This window comes from Gouania willdenowi, chromosome 10 (genome assembly GCF_900634775.1).
Source record: "Gouania willdenowi chromosome 10, fGouWil2.1, whole genome shotgun sequence".
Lineage (NCBI taxonomy): Eukaryota > Metazoa > Chordata > Actinopteri > Blenniiformes > Gobiesocidae > Gouania > Gouania willdenowi.
In genome coordinates, this window is record NC_041053.1 from 37,044,114 (window position 1) to 37,067,693 (window position 23,580).

The following is a 23,580-nucleotide window of genomic DNA, read 5'->3' on the forward strand; positions in this document are numbered from 1 at the left end:
GGAAAAATGATAAAGAGCGATCAAAGTGTCAATTGTCGAACAATTATTGGCTTTGGACTGATAATGATTTATTGATTGAACTAATGGTGACTTTACTCAATGTATTATTTACTTTAAAGACACACTGTAACTTTTGGCCACTAAGCGCCCCCTAGTGGCCACAAGCGCCTCAGCACTGTCGCAATAATCAACAAACAGTCAGTCAGGCCAGCCTCCCTTGTCTTTTGATTGTGTATGCAGACAGTAGTCGACCTGTAACTTCAGGATAAGTGTTGGCTCTCAGGGCTGGGATGCGAATCAATGCTGGGCTCGCTCTGCGGCTGGATGAGCAGCAGCCGCTGCCGCCTCCTCTCCCCCACCGCCGGAAGGCCAGCCCTCGGCCCCCTTCGCCGGGGGTCGGCGCGGCGAAGGGGAGATACATTCTACATTTTAACTTTGAAAACAACTTTAAGGCTGAGATATTATCTTGTTGTACAGACAACCCCCAGTGCTATTGATACGTTTACTGAAGTACAAGTACGTAGCGTCTTAGCGTTAGGGTTAGATATATCGCAAACAATTTTTTAGGGTTAGGGTTAGGTTACGGTTAGGTTTAGTCTTAGTCACGGGACCCTAAACTGGCCAATGAGGGGTGCTAGCGTACAGAAAGAATGTTGGTAATGTTAATACGGCAACTGAACGGATAGCCACTGCCTTGTCTTAACATATCAAGCTGCATTCATCATTTAAACCTTTCAGTGTGCACATAATGAGTTACATACTTTGAGGTCGTACAATGTATTTTAAAGCTAGTGAATAAACATGAATGCCCTCTCAGTAATACATGTCTTCTTTTATTCGATATTTGTCATAACCTTGTGTAACTCCCTCAGAAATGGATGTGGGGTGGAACGTTGCATTGTCCAGGAAAGATGAACTAAATTTATCGGATTGCAGGAAAAATCCATTAAAGTGTGCGTGTGCGCGTGTGTGTGTGTACGTGTGTGTGTGTGTCTCCCTGGTTGGAGAGCACATTTGAGGGAGTGGATGAAAGCACCTGGCAGGCCAGTTGGCAACTTTACATCCCATTTAATTCTCCAGCCGAAATGCTGAACATAGGCACGGCTCCTCTTCCGTTCTGTCTACATCAGGATGCAGCTCTGAGATTGTTCCCTCCACCTGTTTAGGGCTCTCTGCAGATTCAAAGTAACACTGTAGAGTTGTATTTCAGAGTGGAATAAAAAAAAAAAAAAGAGAATCCCCTGGAATATCTGAAATGGACAAATTGTTGTAGATTTATATTTGGAATTTTTTTAGCTTCATTGCATACCTGCGTCGCTGGTTTTATTGCTATATGTACTGCATTGTGCATTATAAAGACACATTTTACATTATTGTCATCGAAAAACATGTTGGTCTACGTAAATATAAACATTTCTCAGAGATAAAAAAAAAATATAGCAAGGTGGGTCATTTCATGTCATTTCAATGAATTTTCAAGACATTCCACACACTTTAGCATTAAAAAATTCTGAATTTAAAGGGGACGTATTATGCTGTTTTTCCACCCATCTCCATTTGTTCTAAGAACCCCAACAACATACTATTTGTGGTTTATTTTCCCAAACTCGTCTGTTTTCTGGAGTTTTAGCCTCTGAAAAGTGACTTTCTGAGCTAAAAACAGGCTGTTTTGTGGCCTATAAAGAAAAATTGTTTTGTCAATGTCAGCTTTATTTACAGTCTATAGCACATTAAAACAGCCAGCAGCAAAGCAAAGTGCTTTACAGTAAAAAGAATAAATATATAAGACCATAAAACAAAAGACATTACTAACAATATGTCACCACTAGTAAAACATTAAAAGATTTAAAAAATTAAATATAAACTCTTTAAGGCCAGGGCAAACAAGTGAGTTTTGAGCTGAGTTTTAAAAGAGGACAGGCTGTCGGCCTGTCTCGGCTAGCGGTAGTGCATTCCAGAAGGTGGGACCTGCCACAGAAAAAGAACGGTCATCTTTGGATTTTAAAACAGAATGAGGGACGTCTAAATCCATCTCGTTGTCTGATCTCAGAGCTCTGGAGGGCCGATGCAAGGAAAGGAGGTCTGCCAGGTGCTGCCCATTCAGAGACTTAAAAACCAATAAAAGAACCTTAAAATCAATCCTGTACTTCACTGGGAGCCAGTGCAGTGCAGACAGTACAGGACTGATTGATGCCAAAATAAAGAAAGTTACAGTAGTTCAAACGTGACTAAATAAAAGCATGGATCGTCTGTTCAAGGTCCCTATGGGTCAGATAGGGTTTGACTTTTGCCAGCAGACTTAACGGAAAGAAGCTGGACTTTACCACTGAGCTGACCTGTCACACTAATTTAAAAGCACCATCCATGATAAACATCAAGGTTCCAAGCCTGGGCACCAATTGTAGGGCACTAGAGAGCCCAGGGAGCAGGTGAGGGCCTGCGCCTGGTCAGGACGACCAAATAGGACCAACCTCAGTTTTATTTCCTTTCAGGGATAAAAATGTTAAAATCCATCCCAGCCCCGATGTCCCTCCAAACAGTCCAACCACAGATTCTGTTATTTGTGTTTTTAATGGCAAGTAAACTTGAATATCATCTGCAAATCAGTTTTATATCCCAAGAAACGTGAACCTTTATACTATAGATTAAAACAGAAATCAGATTTTTTTTACATTCCCAACATGCAGTTACTGGGCCAATAAAAAACCGAAAAATATATATTATTATATTAAAATACATATTTTTAGGGATTCAAGAGACTGTCACCCAAGAAACTAATGCATATATGTGACTATTTTTTTTCCATATTGAGGGGCTGGCATGGCCACCAGATAGGATGTATCGTAGGTGGAACTCTATTTCTATACCAAATTACAGTTTCATATGTGGCGTAGTTCCTGAGATATTGGAAACTGAAAAAGGAAGAAAAATAAGGACACAAAAATCGACACATACCCCCCCTTACTAAATTGTTCATATCTCAAAAAGTATTGATCGATCAAACCAAAAATGTACAGTGGGTCTATTGAATAATCACAGAACAATTGGTAAAAATGTAATTTATGGTGTTACCAGTGCTATCTTAGTGGTGGAAAAGAATAATTGTGGGATTCCCACAACTCAAAAACCGTAATCCTGCGCCCCGTCCGACCTGTGGAAAATGTCTTGTTCACGTCCATTCCACGTGTTTCCAATTAGTAAACAGTGTTTGTGATGTGTTTCATCATTTTATACGGTAAAATATAATGTTGCTTCCCTGTTTTGTACATACAGTATTTAAACTAGCTAACGGGTTGATTACTAAGCTAATTCTAACTCGCTAGCTATCTTATTCAAGCTGAACCACGGGTACAATACTTTATAACAAATGTTATTTGTGAAGTTTTTTTTTGCACAATATTGAAAGGTTATTTTATTCTGTATTGTTACATATTCACAGTAAACGTCATTAAAGACACTTTGTTTGTTGTGGATTTTCATACATTTGTTGAACTGCTTGAATAATTATTCTGAGGTCGACGCAGCTGTTGTTTTAATACATCATAATAAAAACAAAAAATATTGTTATTTTTCCCTTACTGAGTGAAATTAATTATGATTACTTTGCACAGATGCACATCCAGTGGGGCATCACATTAAAAGTTGGTTTAACATATTTTTATGAAAATACATATAATGTGACCAGAAATTAGTTTGGGGGAGGGGGCGTCTGTGTCATAGGCGGGGGAGAAAAAGAAAAAATAGAATTAAATATATACTGTAGACCGTCTCGAGATTTGCATCAACCACATTGTGCGTAACTAACATACATAAATGCAAAAATGATAAGTAACATCATTGATAATGTTGACTATAAAAATGTGCGTCGACGCGTCGTTTAATTTTGAATTTTCATGCGAACCTCAGTCCGGTGGCCGCTTTCTGCTTCTGTTTTGCTGCAGTACCATACATGACTTTCTGGGTGCAGTGTCTCTTCACCATTTATATTGTGAAGAAGAATTGCGCAACAGAAGAAGAACCAACCTAAAGTCTCAAAAGTTTGGGACCATTTCACTGAAAACTTATACTACACACCTGAGGTAGAAATAACATTTATGACACTAAATATATCGGAATCAAAGCAGCAGAAAACTATTTTATTGATAAAAAATAAAATAAAAAAAAAATCTCAATAACATTTCAACATGCCTTGAAAGGAAGACGATGGTTACATCACTCAAGCGCCAAAAAAAAACTTGTATTTTTAAAAGAACAACAAGAAAATTCATATATATTTTGTACAGTCACTGTGTTTTATGGCACTTAAAATATTTGTTTATTATGTACATCATAATAAGAATTGTATTTTTTTGAATGAATTTGGGAAAACTGTAATGAAAACTTTTAAACACTAGTGGGAGGTAATGCTTCCCCTGCTCCTCGCAAACGCCGCGTACGGTCTGTGTGTATATCTGTAACATTTAATGTTGGAAATCAGATAGTGTTGGATGAAATCGGCAAAAACTAATATCAAACACCTGCAATGAATTAATCTTGTGTGCAAACATAAGCCAACCTAAAATGCTATGTTGCTTTCTTTGATTATTCTCTTGACCTACTGATGAAATATGAAGCGTTGTGCTATTGCCAAGCCTTTATCATTAGCCACTGCCGGAGCTCCTGTCAATCTCTAAAGATTATTTATGCATCGCAATTACGTCTGCCTAACTCTATCTATTATCTTCACATTCATGAATAAGATCTGCTAAAAAAAAAAAAAAAAAAAATACTGAATTGACATCATGGGAGTCCTGGGGTGTGCTGGAGATGTGAGTTGATGGGAATAGTGTTGATGTTGCTAAGTGGGGGAGCTCATTACGCTTTCTTCGGCAGCGCTGATGATCAACGTGACACCTATCAGTCTCTATTTTGTATTCCCAAATGGTGCTATCATATCTATAAAGGCACTTTAAAGGTGCTTGAAAATTCATTAAACAAATCAAAGACTTGACACTAAATTGCCTCCCAAACTGGTATCCTGTGGTTCAACTTAAGAACTCATTTTTGAATTAAATAAAAAATAATCAAAATACCCACCTTGGGTCTGAAACTCATTTGTAGATAGGATTCCTCAAACAAATCCATGAAATCAGTCGGCAATCAATTTCAGCAGGAGCTAGTTACAAACCGTTCAACAAGATTCCCGTCCAGCTGCTACAAAATGTATTTTCAACTCCAAAAGCAGAAGGCAAAGTCACTCATTGGAACCATTAAACTGTGTTTCCTACCCTAGGCAGCAACCACTGCTTAGTTTAGATCCTAAAGATAGGAAGAGGAAACTGTTTCCTTAATGTATCAAATCCGTTAAGGAAAAAAAAGACTATTTTAAACATTTTCCAAGCTACTTATTACTTTACGAAAAGATGAGGGTTTTTTTATGTAATGATACACTGATGTGGTAAACATTTGTGATGTTTTAGGGCAGAAAAAACTGTTTTGATATAATAAGGGGTCAACATATGCAACAGTAGGTGGGAAACATGGTGGAAAGGCTTTATAAATGCCCAAAAAGGGTCTTGAAAGTGTAAAATATGTGCAGGAATGGCTTTGAAATTTGATGAAGAAGTGCCAGAAATAGGATTAATGTTCGCAAAAATGCAATAAAAGGAGCAAAAATGTGGCAAGAAAAAGTGAAGTGAAAATAGGTTAACATATGGCAAGTTTAGTGTAGTTGCAGAAAAAGGATTAAATACATAAGCAAAAATGGGCTCAAACATTCTTAGTTTCTCAAAGGCATCTGGCAACCCCAAGGTTGAGAACCTGTGCCCTAAAGGGCCAGATTTAGCCCCTGAACCTTGAGTTGACATATGTGCTCTATTGAGAAAATGAAAGGTAATGTGTTTTAGTTCTAGCAGTAATTGTCAAGGATGTTGAGGAAACGAGAGAAAAAGAAAACATGTTAGCAGACTGCACTGCACGGTTCTCCTATGTTGACCATCTCTACCTGAACCAGAGACAAATGGGGGCGGGGACAATTAATGAGAAACACTTGTGAGCAGGAGGACGGCATAGAGAGAATGCAAGGAAGTGGAGGAGCATAAATGGAGTTTAGGGACTGCTGTTCCAGTTTTGAGGACTCAAAATAACATTAATGACCATAAAACCATGTGGATAGGAGGAACTCTTTACGATCAATGGGGAAACTGGATGAAGAGAGTGAAACTTAAAGAGTCCATTTGTGGGTTGGACCTTTTCCAATTGTCTTGACCTACAAAAATTGAAGACTTCACAAGCTAAGTTTCATATAATACCATCCATCCTCTCTCATGGCCAAACACCAAACATCACACACACACACACACACACACACACGCACACGCACATGCACACACAACTGACAACACACACACACACACACACACACACACACACACACATGACACGAACAAAAAAAAAAGCAAACAAACCATGACTCCTCCCATTTGCCATCAAATAACTCGGTTCCACAGAGTAAAAAAAGGTCTCCGAGAGGCTCTTCTCGGACGTCTCTGCAGTGGTTGGATGTATGAGGGAGGGGGACAGGGTGGAGTACAGGGCTGCTGTGGACAGCTTTGTCACATGGAGTGAGCTGAACCATCTACAGCTCAATATGACCAAGACCAAGGAGCTGATGGTGGACCTGAGGAGAACCAAGAGGCCAGTCAGTCCTGTCTCCATCCAGGGGTCAGTGTGGACATTGTGGAGAAGTACAAATACCTAGGACTGGTAATAGACAATAAACTGGACTGGGGGAGGAACACTGACTCCTCTACAGGAAGAGCCAAAGCCACCTCTATTTTCTGAGACGGCTGAGGTCCTGCAACATCTGCAGGAAAATGCTGAGGATATTTTATGAGTCTGTGGTGGCGAGTGTGATCATCTACGCTGTTGTTTGCTGGGGGAGCAGACTGAGGGTCACAGACGCCAACAGACACATTCCACAAGGCCATTGGCGTTGTGGGGTAAAAACTGGACTCTCTGACAGGGGTGACAAAGAGGAGGAGCCTGTCCAAGGTGAAGGCCATCTTGGTCAATGAGTCCCCACCCACTCATGATGTTGCTGGTCAGTCATAGAAGAACCTTCAGCACCAGGCTGATCCAACCACAGTGCTCCACAGAACGCCACAGGAAATCATTCCTGCCTTTGGCAATGACACTATAATTCATCACTGTGACCTGACAGCTTTGATCTAAATATTATTATTATTATTATTATTATTAGTATTATTATTTATTACTGTAATGTGGGTGTATCTTTGTCCTGTTTTTAACAGTCTTTTACTTAAATATGTCGCGTTTATTCTTTTATTTGTAATATTTCTTGAGCGGCTGTAACAAAAGTAATTTCCCCCTGGGATAAATAAAGGACTTCTGATTATTAAATGTAAAATTATGTACTTTGTTTGTTTGCTTTAGTTCTCTGCTTTACGTCTACTGAGGTTGCTGTATGAATGATAATTACCTCTACTGGTATGAATAATTACCTCTACTGTATGAATGATAATTACTTTGTGTTTTGTGAACGCAGAAGAAGCAGGAGTTAGTGATCAGCTAATGACTAACAAAGGGCATTTCTTGATATTTGGTTCGTGTTAATGCTGGTATAAAATCTATATAATGTTTTAAAGTGAAGGAAAAGTTTGATTTGCCTGGTGATTACGTGTTTCTATAGCAGTTAACCCCAATTAACGGTCCCTGGGCCAGATTCGGCCCTCTGGAGCCATACGTTTGGTCCACACCAACCCTGACCCTTCATTACATGGAAAAAAGTAGTGATGCACTAAAAGTTAGTTTTTCAGCCCGAAGATGCCCTTTTGGGCTATTTTTGGCCCAAAAATTTTCAGATTTTTTCACCAAAACAGGAGACCGTGGTCATTATGCGAGTGTCTGTGGAGCAGCTGTATTTCAACACATTTGAGTACTAAAGCATCTTCTAATTAGAGGTTGATATGGAGAAAAACATTGAAAGGTACACACTCAAGAGCCATTTACAGTACATACGTGGGGTCAAGTTAAACATATTTGTATTTTGTATGTTATTTTATATTGTGCATTGGACTGTCATTGCAAATACATATGGTATTTTAATCGATTTATTCCTTGAAGCATTTTTATTAAAATTGTAATGCTTTAACTTTAGTGGAGGTTAGTACGTAGTCAGAGACAGAAATGCAATAATACTATAAATGGCAAAATATGTTTTTACTGTTTTAGTTTTTCGACCTTGGTTTTTTTTAGTTTTCAGTTTCGGTCAAAATTTTCAATCTGATACAGTAATAATAATAGCACTAGTAATGGTAGAAACAACATCTGTACATATATGTAACAATGCTTACAAGTCAAATGGGAAAAAAAAATCTGACAATTTGGCCCTTGGCAACCTTGACATATATATATATATATATTATATATATATATATATATATATATTTTTTTTTTGTTTGTTTTTTTAATGATACATGTCTGTTTTCAACAGCAATTAAAAAAAAATGTTATCTTATTTATTAAAGATAGAAAGCTGCTTGTTTTGTTTGTTTTTGTTTGTTTTTACGTATTTTTAGTATTTATTTGTGTGTGTGCGTGCCCTCTAAACAACATTCTCAGGTTAATTCATTTTTTTCTAAAGCACAATATTTAAATCTCATGTGTGCACAGTGTGTTGCCATAAAACGTTCCTATTTTGTATGAAGATAAATTCCGAGACATAAACCTGCCTGGAGAAAAAAAAAACCCTTCCCTGCAGACTGAGGCATCCTGAATGATAGCTGAACATTCCGGACTGTTCCATTAGTGTGTGCAGCCTGTCACTGATGAACTCTGCACAAAAAGCAAAACATCTTGTTTTGTTGCCTGGCACAAGTTAAGATTTCCTTAATCTATGTCGTCTCCCATTCTGCCATAAAAGTGACATAATGTATTCATTAGTAATGCGTCGTCACACTGCCTCACCCAAACTCACAACAGAGAGGCATTTGAATAATTCAGTCTGCAACAGCCTGCTGTAAATTGTATATTAATTCTAAAATTACCCCCCCCCCCCCCCCCCCCCCCCCCCCCCCCCCTTAGGGACTGGGTTACACTTTTAATAAGTCTTAAACGCAGCTGCACTGCATTGCATTCCACTGCTTTGTTACTCTTAAGAATTAATGGAAGACTCCCTGCTGTTTCATTCCAGCTTCACTGTTTTGTCACAACTTAATTTGTAATGGCTTTCATACTGTACGTCTTAATCATTATTTATTGTGGATTCACAGAGTGAAGGGACGGAAGAGGCTTAAAAAAAAAAAAAAAGACCCTCTCAGACGATACGCTGCACTATTTGCCTTGGAGCAGCTGTCAGCGTGAGATGAACACCCCCCCCCTTCTCCCTCTCCCTTCCCCCTCCCACCAAGGAAACATGCCTATAGGACGGTGATTTGGATTCCACCAGGAGCTCAAAGGCTGCTTTACTGACCACTTTTGCTTCTTGACCCAGTAAGAAATATATACTGGATTTGCTGGTTTCGTCCTAAATGCTTCAATTGGAGTGAATCCTAACCAGCGGGTTTCTGATTTTTTTTTTAAGGCATCAGAATGTTTGATCATTTCCACAATCTGAACACATACAGTAACACCTGACAGTGCTGAGAAGCTGTGACTATGTTGTGTTGGAAAATCTAAACTTTTCATGAAACTTGTTCATTGGAAACAATCAGAAATTGGGAATATATTTGAATAACTGATGATGCTAAAATATATTTTCCCAACTGTATTTAACATTCCTGTTAAAGGTGCAGTCCGCGACTCTCAGATCCCTCTCTCCTGCTCCTTCCTCGCTGCTCTCTTGCCCTGCCTCCAAACTTTCCAAAGTCCCTCCCTCAAAAGAGCTAACAAGCAAACGTTAGCCAGACAGCAACATCACAGTAATATAACATGCACTGTTACAAGCATTTTACTGCAAAGCTTCTCTCTCTCAATGTGCACACACCTCAGCAGCGGCAGCAACACGTGTCACTTACAGCAGCCCACACGAAGGCTGCTGCGCACACATAAACAACGCATGCACTACAGAGTTCTAGTGTAACAATTACAAATCAAACATATTGTAAATCAAGCAGCAGTAATTACCTTTCAAGCAGAAAAGTCACCAATTCCATGTTCTACTCCTCCAGACCATACACTGTAAAAAAGACGGCACTCTAGCTCCGGGAAAGAGGCGGGGACTGTGAGCAACAGCTGTCAGACAGTCCATCAATCACAATCCTGGCTCTGATTGGTTCTTTTTGCTTGGTCACTCACAGTGCATTCTGGCAATCTGCCAAAGGCTGCAGGAGCAGCAGGGGGCGGGACTCAATGAGTCTGTTTTTTTTCACACAAACTGCTAGTTTGATGTAAAGCTGTACTTACATAGTGACAGCTTTAGCAAATATAACAAAAAGTCACTTTTATAAGAGTTGCAGACTGCACCTTTAAGTGCCAACCTTAAATTCAGAAATGAACTGTTACCAGCCTGGCCCCCTTTGTTCGCCTGGGCGTCTTTCTTTTTCCCTTCTCGTCTCTCAATTTCATAAAAATATACTGTATATTGTGTATATATATTATTTCCCCCACACATTTTTTTTATTATTAACTTGTTATTGTCTCCTATTCTCACCCTCGAGCACAATACCATAACACACATGCACACTGTATTATAATGTACTGGTAACTTATCAGCATTTGTTTTTCTTCTTCTTTTCTGTTATTGTTTGTCTTTGTGTTGTATGTGGCAAAAAATACATAAAAACAAAGAATAAGAAAAATAAGAAAAAAAAAGTTACAAAATATTCCGATTTGTTCCCATGGAAAGTTTCCAAATTTGAATTTTGAAAGCCTATATTTAAATATTATGTTTTTCATTTTAATATTTTGAATGGATGCTAATATTGATATTTGGATGGGATAGTTTAAAATGACTCCCAATTTCCAGTTAATATTAATAAACTTCCATCCATCCATTTTCAGACCCACTTATTCCTGTTTGTCATTGTCAATAATATTATACATTTTCCCCAATTTCCAGAGCTTAAATGACCAAATTACAGGAGGTTTTCCACACCTTTGCAACCCTAGCTGTGACACAAGACAAAGGCACATGTTTTTATCCATTGCTAGATGTCGTGCAGTGACTGATAACACAACAAAGACAGAACAAAGCAACAACCTCAGTAATAACCTAAACACGAGCTGACAGCGCCAAAGAAAAAGCAGGACCGGGAGAATGAGAAAAGCACAGGGAAAGACACAAGAAAGAAAGCTATGGAAAATCACACAGAAATACTGTATATAGAAAAAAAAAACATCTGTTTCCTCCCTTTCAGTCCCTCAACGACAGCAATAGTGCAAATACTCATAAAGAAGGAAGATGAATCTAAAGACAAGATGTGATATTTCTCAACTGAATAGTAAAACTTTATTGCTAGTTCATTTCAGAAATGTCATTCATATCAACCTTTAGCTACAAACACACATAATGTCCCTTTATATGAGGACTTTACTTATTTTGGAGATTTTAACCAATCAGCATTCAGATATCATGTTGTCTCCACATCAGGCTAACTCTTTGTATTTCCGCTCCCAAAGCGAGTCCAAGAAAATTTCAACATGTTTTAGTCAGTGCCTACTGTATGTACGTCATCCAGTAACACATTTATGTTGGGTGGATTTTGACTTTTTTTTTCTTTCTTTTTTTCTTTGTTTCAAACATGTGTGAGTAACACAGGAAAGTTCACTAAACATACAAACAAAAAACCTAACATACCCGAAAAGACGTAGAATGAAGCATAATAAGTTTTTTTTTTTTTTTTTAAATAATAGTTGACTTTTTTTTACTTCATATTTCTTGACTTTCCTACATTGATTATGCATAAAAATATCACGTGATATTGTTTCAATGTGCTGAACACGTATTATACGCATTGGTATTCCTCTGAAACCCAAGCTGTTTTAGCAGCATGTGGTAAAACTTAAAAAATGTGTTATTATTTCAGGATAATAGGAGGGTTTAAACGTACATATTGCATAAGGCACATTATCCGGAGCGTGTGTGTGAGAGAACCAACGGAGGAGATTAGAGTCCCAGGTAGAGTCACACACACACACACACACACACACACACACATTGATCAGGTGCACTTCACTATCGATCACCGTCTATGTGACATGCGTGCAGGTATGTAAGTGTGTGAGTGTATAACGGACCACCATTTAGTCCGGTAACAGTTTGTGTCACAACACCCGTCCATAAGGTGGTAGGACTGTAGTGTTACGCTCTGAGTCAGATCTAAGTGTTTACATGTTACGTAGACGGTGCTACATAGTGAAGGTCACCTGATTACTGCAGCTTCACTCAAGACACACCTTCCATACACCAAACTACTGAAAATAGATACTGTAAGTTTAGTGAAAGTTAGGCAAATACATGTGGATGGACCGGTGAGCATGATTTAGAATGGATTGCGTAGTAAAAAACGGGGAGATCTCTGAATAAGTCATTTGAAAACCGTCCAGCCAATGGTGAGTCTTTTACCGACAAGTTTCCCATTGTGTTTAAGCCATATAACTGTCCGTGTAATTGCTCACTAATGCGTTATTTCACTATAGTCAGCATTTAACTCAACCTGTTCAATACTCCATCTGGGAAACTGCAGATTCTCGGTGGTGCCGCGCATGGAAGTTAAGCTCTGACCACTCGGTTCGAAGGTAAATAGTGATTTTTGTTTTGAAGAACACAGCCGAGTTGTAGATAATACTTTAATTTACTGACTCACTCATGTAGTTTGAAGATTTACGGTTTGTTTTGCGCAGTTTTGTTGTTTTTCTGATTGGCGCTACAATGTCTATGGAGTTTTGTTATCAGCGACTCAAACATTTCATGGGAACACACACACAGTATTTATTTATAATAATAATAACATACTAAATGCGTAAAATAAAACTAAACAAAATTTATACACAAAGTACACAAAAGGACTCCAGAATCACACTACAATGGCAACCAAAAACAATTATACAAAAAATGCACAAAAAGATAAAAAAAATACACATAATGACTCCAAAAAACATACATTACAGAAAAATACAACAAAAAAAAAATGAAAATGGCTCAAAGTACACAAAACTAAATATTTATACAAAAAATACACCTATCTAAATGTTCACACGAATAATACACAAAATGACTCCAGAATCACGCAATAGCAACAAAAACAATAATTACACAAAAAATGCACAAAAACACAACAGAAAGATACAAAGATACACATGACTCCAAGAAACATACAAAAAATTAAAAAATGAGGAAAAAAAACAAAGATATTTATACAAAAAATGCACAAAAACGCAACAGAAAGATACACAAATACACATAATGACTGCAAAAAACATACATTACAGAAAAATACACCAAACAAAATAATATAAAAGTGATTAAAAAAGACCATGTGTGAGAATAAATCAATCTCTATCTGCAGACCTGACACACTTTATTTAGTAAGCAGCTAAAAACGTACACGCTCTGCACCTGCAATGCCAACAAAAATAAGTTGTCGTACTTTTCATCAAAAAATTTCAATCTGTGAAACTAAATGAGGAGAGTAAACATTAAGAGTGCAGTTCCTAAAAGCACATTACTGACCTTATGTTACAGCACTGCAGCACTTGTATTTTATTATTTGGTAACATGCCTGTTGGGTATTTTAAGATGAAGCACAATTCATTTTTATATTAGACATTTTTTATTTAATATTATTTAATCTTGCACTACAGTCTAAAGTGATGTTTTTTTTTTTTGGTTGATTGATCAAGCTACATCACAGTAGTGCTCTGTTTAGGGTTGAATGTTAAAATAAGGTGAATAAAATAAATAAGGGACATCCTAGATCTTTTTTTTTTTTGTTTTGCTCTTCTTTATCTTTTCAATGTATTGTAGAAGTATCGGACTCGGTCTCGGCCAAATCTCAAAATCAAAGGACTCGGACTCGGGGGCAAAAAACCTGAGTGGGACATCCTTATTAAGAACCACTGCTTTATCAAACGTCATAGGTAGAAATAAACTGTTTTGATCTGTATCCTGTGGTTTTGTCCATTGTTTGCTTGTATATCTAACCGTAATATCCAAATAGTATTTGCTTCCGATGATACTTCCTCACAATGAACGTGGGGACAGTGAGACAATTGTAAAACTTCCATCAGCTTTTGTTATTATTATTATTATAGGTCAGAATAAAAGTCCATTCACTCTGTCAGGTACGTGTCACTGGCAGCCCAAGGTTCTGCTCTAAGCTCAGTTGTAGCAGCACAATCTCGTTCTGCGGCTCCAATTACTGAGCGTCCTGGAAAACAACTGACATTTGTCTGTCGTTGTCTCTTCTGCTCCAGCGTTCAGTTAGACTTTATAGGCTGTTGCATTGCCTCCATTCGGTGTTGTGCTTGTTTTCCCACCTGCTCCTATTGTTGCTGTGCAATTTCCTTGCATGCATTTTCTTGTTTATTACAGTGCAATAAATATAAGTCTCAATCAACGGACAATGGAATGATCCCAGTATGTGAGCAAGAGGAAATAAACCATTTTCTACAACCTACAACCGAGAGCAGTGTTTTCTAAACGGGGGTATACACAATGGCACTACAGAGGGTACTTGAGAGAGAGAGAAAGTAAAGTGAACAAAAGAAAGCATAAAAATATGGGGTTTATAATGTTTATCTTTAGTTGAAAATAATATTCACACTAAATATTTCCAGCAACTTACAAAACGACGACAAAAACACACAAAATAAGAGAAAAAATGTACTGAATAATAAAAAGAACAAACAACAAAATACACAAAATAACACCAAACACACACTGAGAGAGAAATACTTCCTACTACCAGCAACACACAAAATGACAACAGTCACACTAAATGAGAGAGAACAAAATAAATACACAAACAGAAACATGCAAAACGACATTACCAAAAACATGTGCACTGAGAGAATAATTTAAAATAATACCAAAAACATGCAAAAATGACAACAAAAATGCACAATATAAGAGAAAAATATACTGAATAATAAGAACAGTCACTAAAATACACAAAATGACACAAAAAAAAACCACAAAGTGATGATAGAAATGATTTTGATTAAAACATGAACTAAAATACAAGGATCCGGAGGACAATAACTGTAAATTAAAGAAACTTTAGAAATAAATCTATTCAGGATGCTTAAATACTCTTTCATTCCACTTATTTACAAAATGAGATTCTTTAAAATGTGTGTTATCACTCATTTATTCTATCATTATGCTCTATAGTTGTTTTTTTACAAAATTCTGAGCAAATCGAACAAAGCGGGGGTACTTGGATTCTAAAGTAAGTTTGGAAACGAATAAAATGAGTTTGCAAACTGGCAAATCAATTCTTTATAGGAATTCAGTTGAAGGGATAATTTTTAGGCAGGTATGAGAAAGATCACAGCAGTAACATTAATAATAATAGTAACACACTGATTTCATCAACATATATCTTACATCTCTATAGAAAGTATCAGTTGAACTCTATATCTGTACAAATCCCCTCTAGTTTTTGACTTGCTGAATGAACTAAACATATATACAGAGCTTGCTTAGTTCCAACTACGCAATTTAAAAGAGCTTGAATGTTAAAAATGTGGAACTATTAAAGATTTCTCCACGGCTCACTCGTTGTCAGGGCAGGAATCAACTCGGCAGTTAAAACGTGGCCAAAGGGAGAACCCCTCCCTCTCAACTCACGGAGCATGGAGCGTTAAAGTGAATCACAGCAGACAGCTGGGGCCGCCCTTTATGGAAATGCCCCCTCTGCGATTACGGCTTCGACCTTCCCCGGTGAAGAGAAATGGGAAGATGTCCGTTTGGAGGCTCTTCCAAACAACTCCTGGCAGGACCATCTTTGCCTGACATTGACTCTTGTTTGGACGCGACAGAGGAGACGTTTGGATGGATAGAAAGGTGACAGTTTGACAAATGAGCTGCATCTGTCAACCTGCTACAGGACCACGCACTGGTCCACCAATACAAGCAGATCAACTCAAATCAATGACCATGAACACTTCTTCTGTGGTGCTGTCTGACATTTTAACCTTGGGTTGTTTACATCAGTGTTATTTTTACACTGATTTTGCATTTCAAGTTAGTTTTAATCAAAATGTAGCCATCAGGACTATTTCAGTAATAGTCTTTTTCTGTTTTTCAACCAAATTACATGAACAATTTAATCACCTAAATCTGCAACATATAGTTGACTAAATATGTAAAACATAAAGATTAAATTAGCATTGATCAACCTGATGGAATTGCAAAAACACACAGATAGGCTGTGTTTTAAATAGCAACTTACATACTATACTACAAACTCAATGAGTATATAATGTCTACTATATACTATAAGTGGGTTTCCATTTCTCGAATTACCCATGATCACCTGCGGGCGTCACCATCTTGTGTGTCACTGTAACTTTTACTGGTAACCAAAGTCACAAGACAGTTTTATTACATTCCTAAAATAATAACTAGTCGGCCTGCCGAGATGTTATGATGTTTTTAATATGAATACACAACTTGTATGTTTACGTTATCACTCGGGCTGCACGTCATTGGAAAGCTACGATTCTTGCGAATGAAGAAATATAAATCATTTAACGATCAAACAACCACAGCCAAAGTTATCAATGCTTCTGTCAGATCAGTCAAAAAGTACAGTAATATGTCATCTTACCTTTGAAGCCTCACATTGACCAGGTGAAAAACAATATTGGAGCAAAAACAATCTTGTTAGCTTGTCAAAGGTCCACACACACCCTTCGCTATACGCCTCCAAAGACTTGTATGCTTTCATTTTATTCAACGTGTTGGCATTTAAACTGTTCACCAGATAGTTTACAATGTCTGGATACAAAACGGCCAGGAACGTATCTATGACGGACACCCAATCTCCTTTCCTGATCTCGTACGGATCTTTGTTGTCAATTAAACTCAACTTCTGTAAATACCTTGCATTCAATTTATCTCTATAGATTGTTTGTTCCTTTTGGCTTTTTTTTTATCCTTTTATTTTGTAAGCTTCAGGGGACAAAATTGTGTTGTGTCAGGATGTAAACAATGAAAGGTGATGGACTGCGGAATTGTGGGTGGCTCGGGACGTCATCAGAAACCCATCTATAAATATGCATTTTAAACCTACAATGGTAAAAACCTGGAGCACACTGAGGCTAAATATCTCTGTTGATTCTCCTCCTTTGAATGTTCTGAAAACATTTTAAGTGAGAAAGTGGAATATGCTCAAATATGCTCAAATATGATCCATAAAACTCACGTATAAACATTTTAGAGATCGATAGATAGATAGATAGATAGATAGATAGATAGATAGATAGATAGATACTTTATTCACCTCCAAGAGAAATTCACAGTTCCAGCAGCTTACAGGTATGGGAACACAGGGGCATGCAGGGAAAGTACAATGTAGAAATTTAAAAATTTAAAAATTTAAAAATTTAAAATTTAAAAAATGTATTCAGACATTCCAGAGACCCTCCATTCTGCTACTGACAAAACTTCCTGTTAACTTCAAAACAAGAGCCCCATTTAGAAAAGCGTTAAAAAAAAAAACAAAAAAAAAAACTTGAAGCCAGTTCCAGGACCATTTTATGTTCCGCTTGCAATGCATCATGGGGTGTTTGAGTATGACGAGTGCCCAACGTGCATACTTAGGAAATGTCCCGATATAATATACATCCAGGTATTTCTTGCATACTCGATCTTTTCATAATATCTAATATGAACGCATACTCATTTTGATGTCAGACTAAGTAAGAGTAGTACGTTGGTTTATCATTTACAACACGGCCATAGATCAATGCATAAATCCACACGAGTCGTCTTACATCCGCACAATCACTTACTTCCTGTTGGATCACTTACCGGCTTGTTCCGCCTTCCACGCAACAAAAGTAGTTTTGATTGGATACTTTCCAAAGAACAAACTTAGTTCTGATTGGATTCTTTCCATGTGAACATTATAATATTATTCCATGTCATTTCAACACATTTTTCATGACACCCCAAAAAAAATTTGAAATCTTTACCAATTGTTCCTTAACGATTCAAAACACACTGTACATTTTTAGTTTGAAGAGATGAGTACTTTTTGAGATGTGTTTTTGTGCGTCCTTATTTCTCTTCCATTTTCAATATCTGAAAAATTACACCAAAATACTTTAAAATATTTACTCCATGTCCACCAGATAGGATGTAAATACTTATTTTTGTATATTCTGAGAGAGTAGGAGGAGCTGTATTACTATACCACATCTTTGTTTCCTGTGTGATGTAGTTCCTGAGATATTGGAAGAAAAATAAGGATAAGCAAAAACCTACACATTCACACCTCCTTAAATTGTCCATATCTCAAAAAGTGTTCATACAATCAAACTAAAAATTAACAGTGAATTTTTATATTTGTTTTGTGTACTTTTGTTGTCATTTTGTATTATTTATATTTGTTTGGGGTACTTTTGTTGTCATTTCGTGTTGTGGTTTTTGTGTAATTCTATATCATTTTGTATGTCTGGAGTCATGTTATGTACTTTTGTTTTCATTTTCGTTTTTTTTGGATTCATTTTTGTGTACTTTTTATATGTTTTTGGAGTCATTTTGTGTATTTTTTGTTGTAGTTATGTGTTTTTCCAGTCAATGTGTGTACATTTGTGGTCATTTAATGTTTTTTGGATTCTTTTTGTGTATTTTTGTTGTGATTTGGTGTAATTTTACTGTAATTTTGTATGTCTGGAGTCCTGTTGTGAACTTTAGTTCTCCTTTTATGTTTTTTGGATTTATTTCATTTTGTTGTCATTTTGTGAATTGGTGAAAATATCAGCATTTTTTTAGAACAAAGTGCGTGGGCCATTTGTAAAATGACATGGAATGTCATAGTTTTGTTTTTATTATTCAACAAAAATGGCAATCTTTTTTTTTTTTTAATGTATTTTCCACTTAAAAGAATGTAGTCGACGAAAATGGCGACAAAATGTTTTAGTCAACAAAATTGACACTATTTTTTGTGTTGTATTTCGTATCGTTCTTGGTGTGTTTTGGGAGATCTGTTTAGAAAGTGTAGACATATTTTGACTAATGGTATTTTGTATATTGGAGTCAGGAGATCACACTTCCTTTTTTTTTTTTTTTTTTTTTTTTTTTTTTTTTTTTTTTTTTTTTTTTCTCTTGTCTGCACATTCTGTCGAAGGTTAACACTACAAGAAGTGCAATCTTTTAACAGCAATGCATATTTTGTTATTGCAATTAAATAAATTTATTTATTTCATTGCATAATTGTGACCATCACCAGCCCTCCCTAGGGAAGGGTAAGAAATACTTTATTAAAGGGAGGATGTAAAAAAGAGAGGGCAGTGTTACACCAAGGTGAGGGGTTGAGAGGGGGTGGGGAAGTTAACAGGGAAGAGGAATACAAGATAGGAAATGGAATGGGTGGGGAGTAGTCGATAGATTTCAAGTGATGCGATGTGAAATTGTGGTTGTGTATATTGTGCTTATTGTTGTGTTATCAAGCCAGTTTGGTGACCAGTGTGCGGCTTAGGAATAATGGTGGTGGCTGTGAGCAGAGGAAGAAGTGAGTGGAAATTCCATAAAACAGGTATTTGGGAACAACGTGTCTGTGGTTGAGCCCAGTATGAGTGTTATCCCACAGCCCAAGGCCAGTGCATCCATGACAAATGTATTTCCAAGAACCGCCACTGCAAAACCCACGAGCCGCCCCCGGGCCCCGGAAGCAGCCAGGCCAGCAGCAAGAGCGGGCAACCCGGGGGCCCCCGGCGACCACCACACGGCCAAGCAGCCCCCCGAACGCCCCCAAGATCCCCAACCGAGAGGCAACCATCGCCCCCCCCAAACACACCCGAGAAAGCCCCAAGGAGCCAAGGACCCAGCGCACCACGCCACCAATCCAACCCCCAACCCCCAGACCCCCCACCCCATCCCCCCCCCACCCCCCCCACACCCCCGCGCCCAACCCCCCGAGGGGAGGGCCCAGAGAGCTCCCCGCCCGAGACCCCAGCGGAGGAGCCGAAGCCCACGCCCAGCAGACGACCAGAGCCACGCCGAACGGGCAGCCGGCGGGCACCCGCCGCCGGGCCCAGAGCCAGCAGGGACCCGACCCCAGGCCAGAGGGACCCGGAATGAACGCAGCACCAGGAGCAGCCCGCCCAGGGAGGACGACCACACCCCAAGCCGCATAAGGCACCAGGGGGCCGCCGGGAGTCTCCCCGTCGGCCCCCAGGCACCCCAACCTAGCCCCCCATGGCGCCCCAAATCACCTATTGTTGATGTCGCCCGCGCCACGGGCTTTAGTTTTTTTATTTATTTATTTATTTTTTTTAAAGCCAGGGCCCCCTCCAAGGGCCAAGCCAGACCGCCTTGTGCATCCCCAGCACCCTGCCTCATGGGGCACTGCCCAAGCAGGGGCCGTACCATTAGGTATGCAAGGGCGCGGCACGCGGCACCCGCCCCGAAAGACCCCCGCCAGGACCGGCCCGGCCAGCCAGCCAATCACCCCGGCCCCAGGAGCACCCCCCGGGACCAGGGCCCCCCAAGGGCAAGTCCCCGGGCCAAGCCCCCCGGGACGCACCCCCCACCCCCGCCCAGGACCCGGCCACAGCCCAGCAGGACCGCACAGCCCCGGACAGCCCAAGGCCAGCAGCCCAGGGCCCGCCGCCCCCCGGGTAGCGCCAGCCACGGAGCAGCGCCACCCACCGGCCCGCGAGCAAACGGCGATCCCCACCGCGGGGACGGAGGCACCCCAAAGGCACACATCAAGTGCGGAACCGCAGCCCCGAGCCAAAGATGCCCCCGGACCCACCCACAGTCCGCAGATGGCAGGACAGACCCACCAGGCGGCCGACAGCAACCTCCACCACCGGAACAGCTAGCGCCGCCCCCCAGTAAACAGCATCGCTCCGAGGCACCTAGCAACCCCGCCCCAACCCCGGTGAGGACACCAGCACACCCCCCAGCACACCCACCCCCCCAAACCGGCGAGGCAGGCCGCCCCAGGCCCGCACACCGCGGGGCCCGCCCCCAAGGCCACCAGCCGACGAAACAAGCACCAAGCCTCACCCAAGGGGAGGAAGCGCCCCCGCGCTCCACCAGGCCGACACCGCCCGGAAAGACCCCGCAAGGAGAGACCCCAGCAAAGCCCCCCCGAGACCCACCGCCACGCCCGACCACACCATCCTGATGTATTTTCACTCTATGTAGTGGCCCAGCCACCAACAGAGGGGCCAGGCCCCCACCGGAGAGGCCCAAATATGTGAGCCAACCCACCACCCTGTTATGGTGCCTCTCCATTCCCCAATGGAGAGGCACTTCCCTATCCCCTGTGTGAGTGTGTGTGTTCAGTGAATGTATGGGGTGTAATTAAAAGAAGGGGGATGGAGGGGAGCGGTGCTCCCCATCCTACCTCTGTGGATATACGTGTATGTGGTGTAATAGGCCGGAGGGTGTAAGTGAGGGTACACCCTCCGGGGGGTGGCATGTTGAGGTGTGATTAAAATTGGAGGGATTAGTAGGGTAACTAGAGGTGGGAGTGCCGCCCCCACGCCACTACACAGTGACACAGGTGGCGGCCCCCTCCACCCCCAGTCCCACCATCCAGCCCCCCAAGGGTTGGGTATGGGTGTGTGGTGCATATTGTGAATTGTGTGGTGCATATTGTGAGGAGATCACACTTCCAAGCTAAAGCCTTTCTACTAGACACACTAACAAGTTTTTCTGAGTATTTTCACCCAGAGTGCAGACAAACAAGAAAAGAAAGAAAAAGCTCAATAATGCAATATGCCTTCCTGCGCTAAGGCTCAAGGATACATTCACACTTTCTATTGTACACGTCTCATTCTGCAATAATCAAGGCATAAAGATTGAAAAATGAACCCAGAAGAAGCTTATGAATCTTATTATTGTTGTTTTTGTTTTACAACTTTAATGATAAAAAGAGACCTTTCATTTGAAGTTGTGTACAAAACATGAAATGTCAGGGCTGCTTCAAGGTATTTTAAAAAGTTTGCATCAAGTGGCTGTCAACATCTAATATAATCTTGTCAAATCCACAGTTTTATAATAAAATGAAGGTCTGGAGAATAAGGAACTTACCTTTAATTCTCAAGCTCTCTGGGGCGCCATCCTGCAGAAATAAAAACATAGAGAAGCTACGTTAGAATTGAACAAAGCTCGAGTTTGTGCAAATAAAAGTACTTTAGTCTTACATGAATGAGTTCAATTTATTGTAATGCTTATTAAACGTTTAATGTATAATTTTGATTGAGATTTAATTGTTGAACTGTGTGCCATTGGGAATTTTTATTCTAAAATGTAGAACAAATAATGTCTCTCATTCACTCATTTGTGTTTAAACCATAAGCCTTTTCGCAACTGGTAACTGGTGTCAATGAAGTACATTATACAGCAGGTTATTTATATGTATTTATACACTCAAAGGCTTTATTCAAATTCAAAATCAATTTTTTTTCAAAAACAGACAAAAAATCTCAGTGTTTGCTACTGCTTAGCTTTAGCATGTAGCTTAGCATGGCCAAGAGAGCTTAAAAAAGAAAAAATCCAGTGTTATCATTTTTGTCGTCTTTTTGAATAATATGGTGAAGTTTAATTTAGTCATAATCTTGCTGGAATTATTACGCGGAAGTCAAGGAAACATCAAAGTGATCAGCAGACGCCTCTGACGAAGACTGGCAGTTGACAGTTGAAACATATCAGGAGATCACAGTGGATTTCCTGAGTTGTCTGAATAAATGAAACCTTGACAAACTATTGAAAAAGAATGTTGCTTTGTTTTTTTGTTTTTACAAAAATGAGCAGCATGTGATAAAACGGCATTTAGCATTATAATAACTCTAGAAACATCTTGTTTCTGCTAAAACAAAACACGCTTATTGATTTTTACCAAAATGTGGTTGTTGTACATACCGTAAAACGGTAGCGTATAGTACATGGTACCATGCTTGTATCACCGAAAAAAGATACACGATACCAAGCGGGATTATTTCAATTTCCTGTATTTTCATTAGCTTGCTAAAAAAAAATATTTGTTGCCTTGTAGGCCAAATGGCTTCCCCCTTTAAAGTTTCATTCATGTCTAAATTATAGAAAAACTCAAGAAAAGTCATTTTGTGCAATTTTTGTTGTGATTTGGTGTAATTTTACTGTAATTTTGTATGTCTGGAGTCCTGTTGTGAACTTGAATTCTCATTTTATGTTTTTTTTTATTCATTTTGTCTCATTTTGTTATTTTGTTTTTCATATTTTAATTTTGTGTATTTTTGTTGTCATTTCTTGTTTTTTAGATTCATTGTGTACTTTTGTTGTCATTTTATATTTATTTTGTGTATTTTTGTTGTCATTTCTTGTTTTTTTAGATTCATTGTGTGTACTTTTGTTGTCATTTTATATTTATTTTGTGTATTTTTGTTGTCATTTCTTGTTTTTTAGATTCATTG

The 23,580-nt window shown here is 39.2% G+C and overlaps 2 protein-coding genes across 2 annotated transcripts in view; both read right to left on the minus strand.

The window, feature by feature from the left end:
* Window positions 1-23,580, minus strand: part of anxa5a (annexin A5a) — a 1,189,405-nt gene that overhangs the window by 657,896 nt on the left and 507,929 nt on the right. The window lies entirely within an intron of this gene.
* The window catches only part of fstl5 (follistatin-like 5), a 266,604-nt gene that overhangs the window by 178,185 nt on the left and 64,839 nt on the right, over window positions 1-23,580 (minus strand). The window contains exon 3 of the mRNA XM_028458956.1: window positions 22,220-22,250. Within this exon, the coding sequence (XP_028314757.1) occupies window positions 22,220-22,250 (31 nt within the window). The remainder of the gene's footprint in view (window positions 1-22,219; window positions 22,251-23,580) is intronic.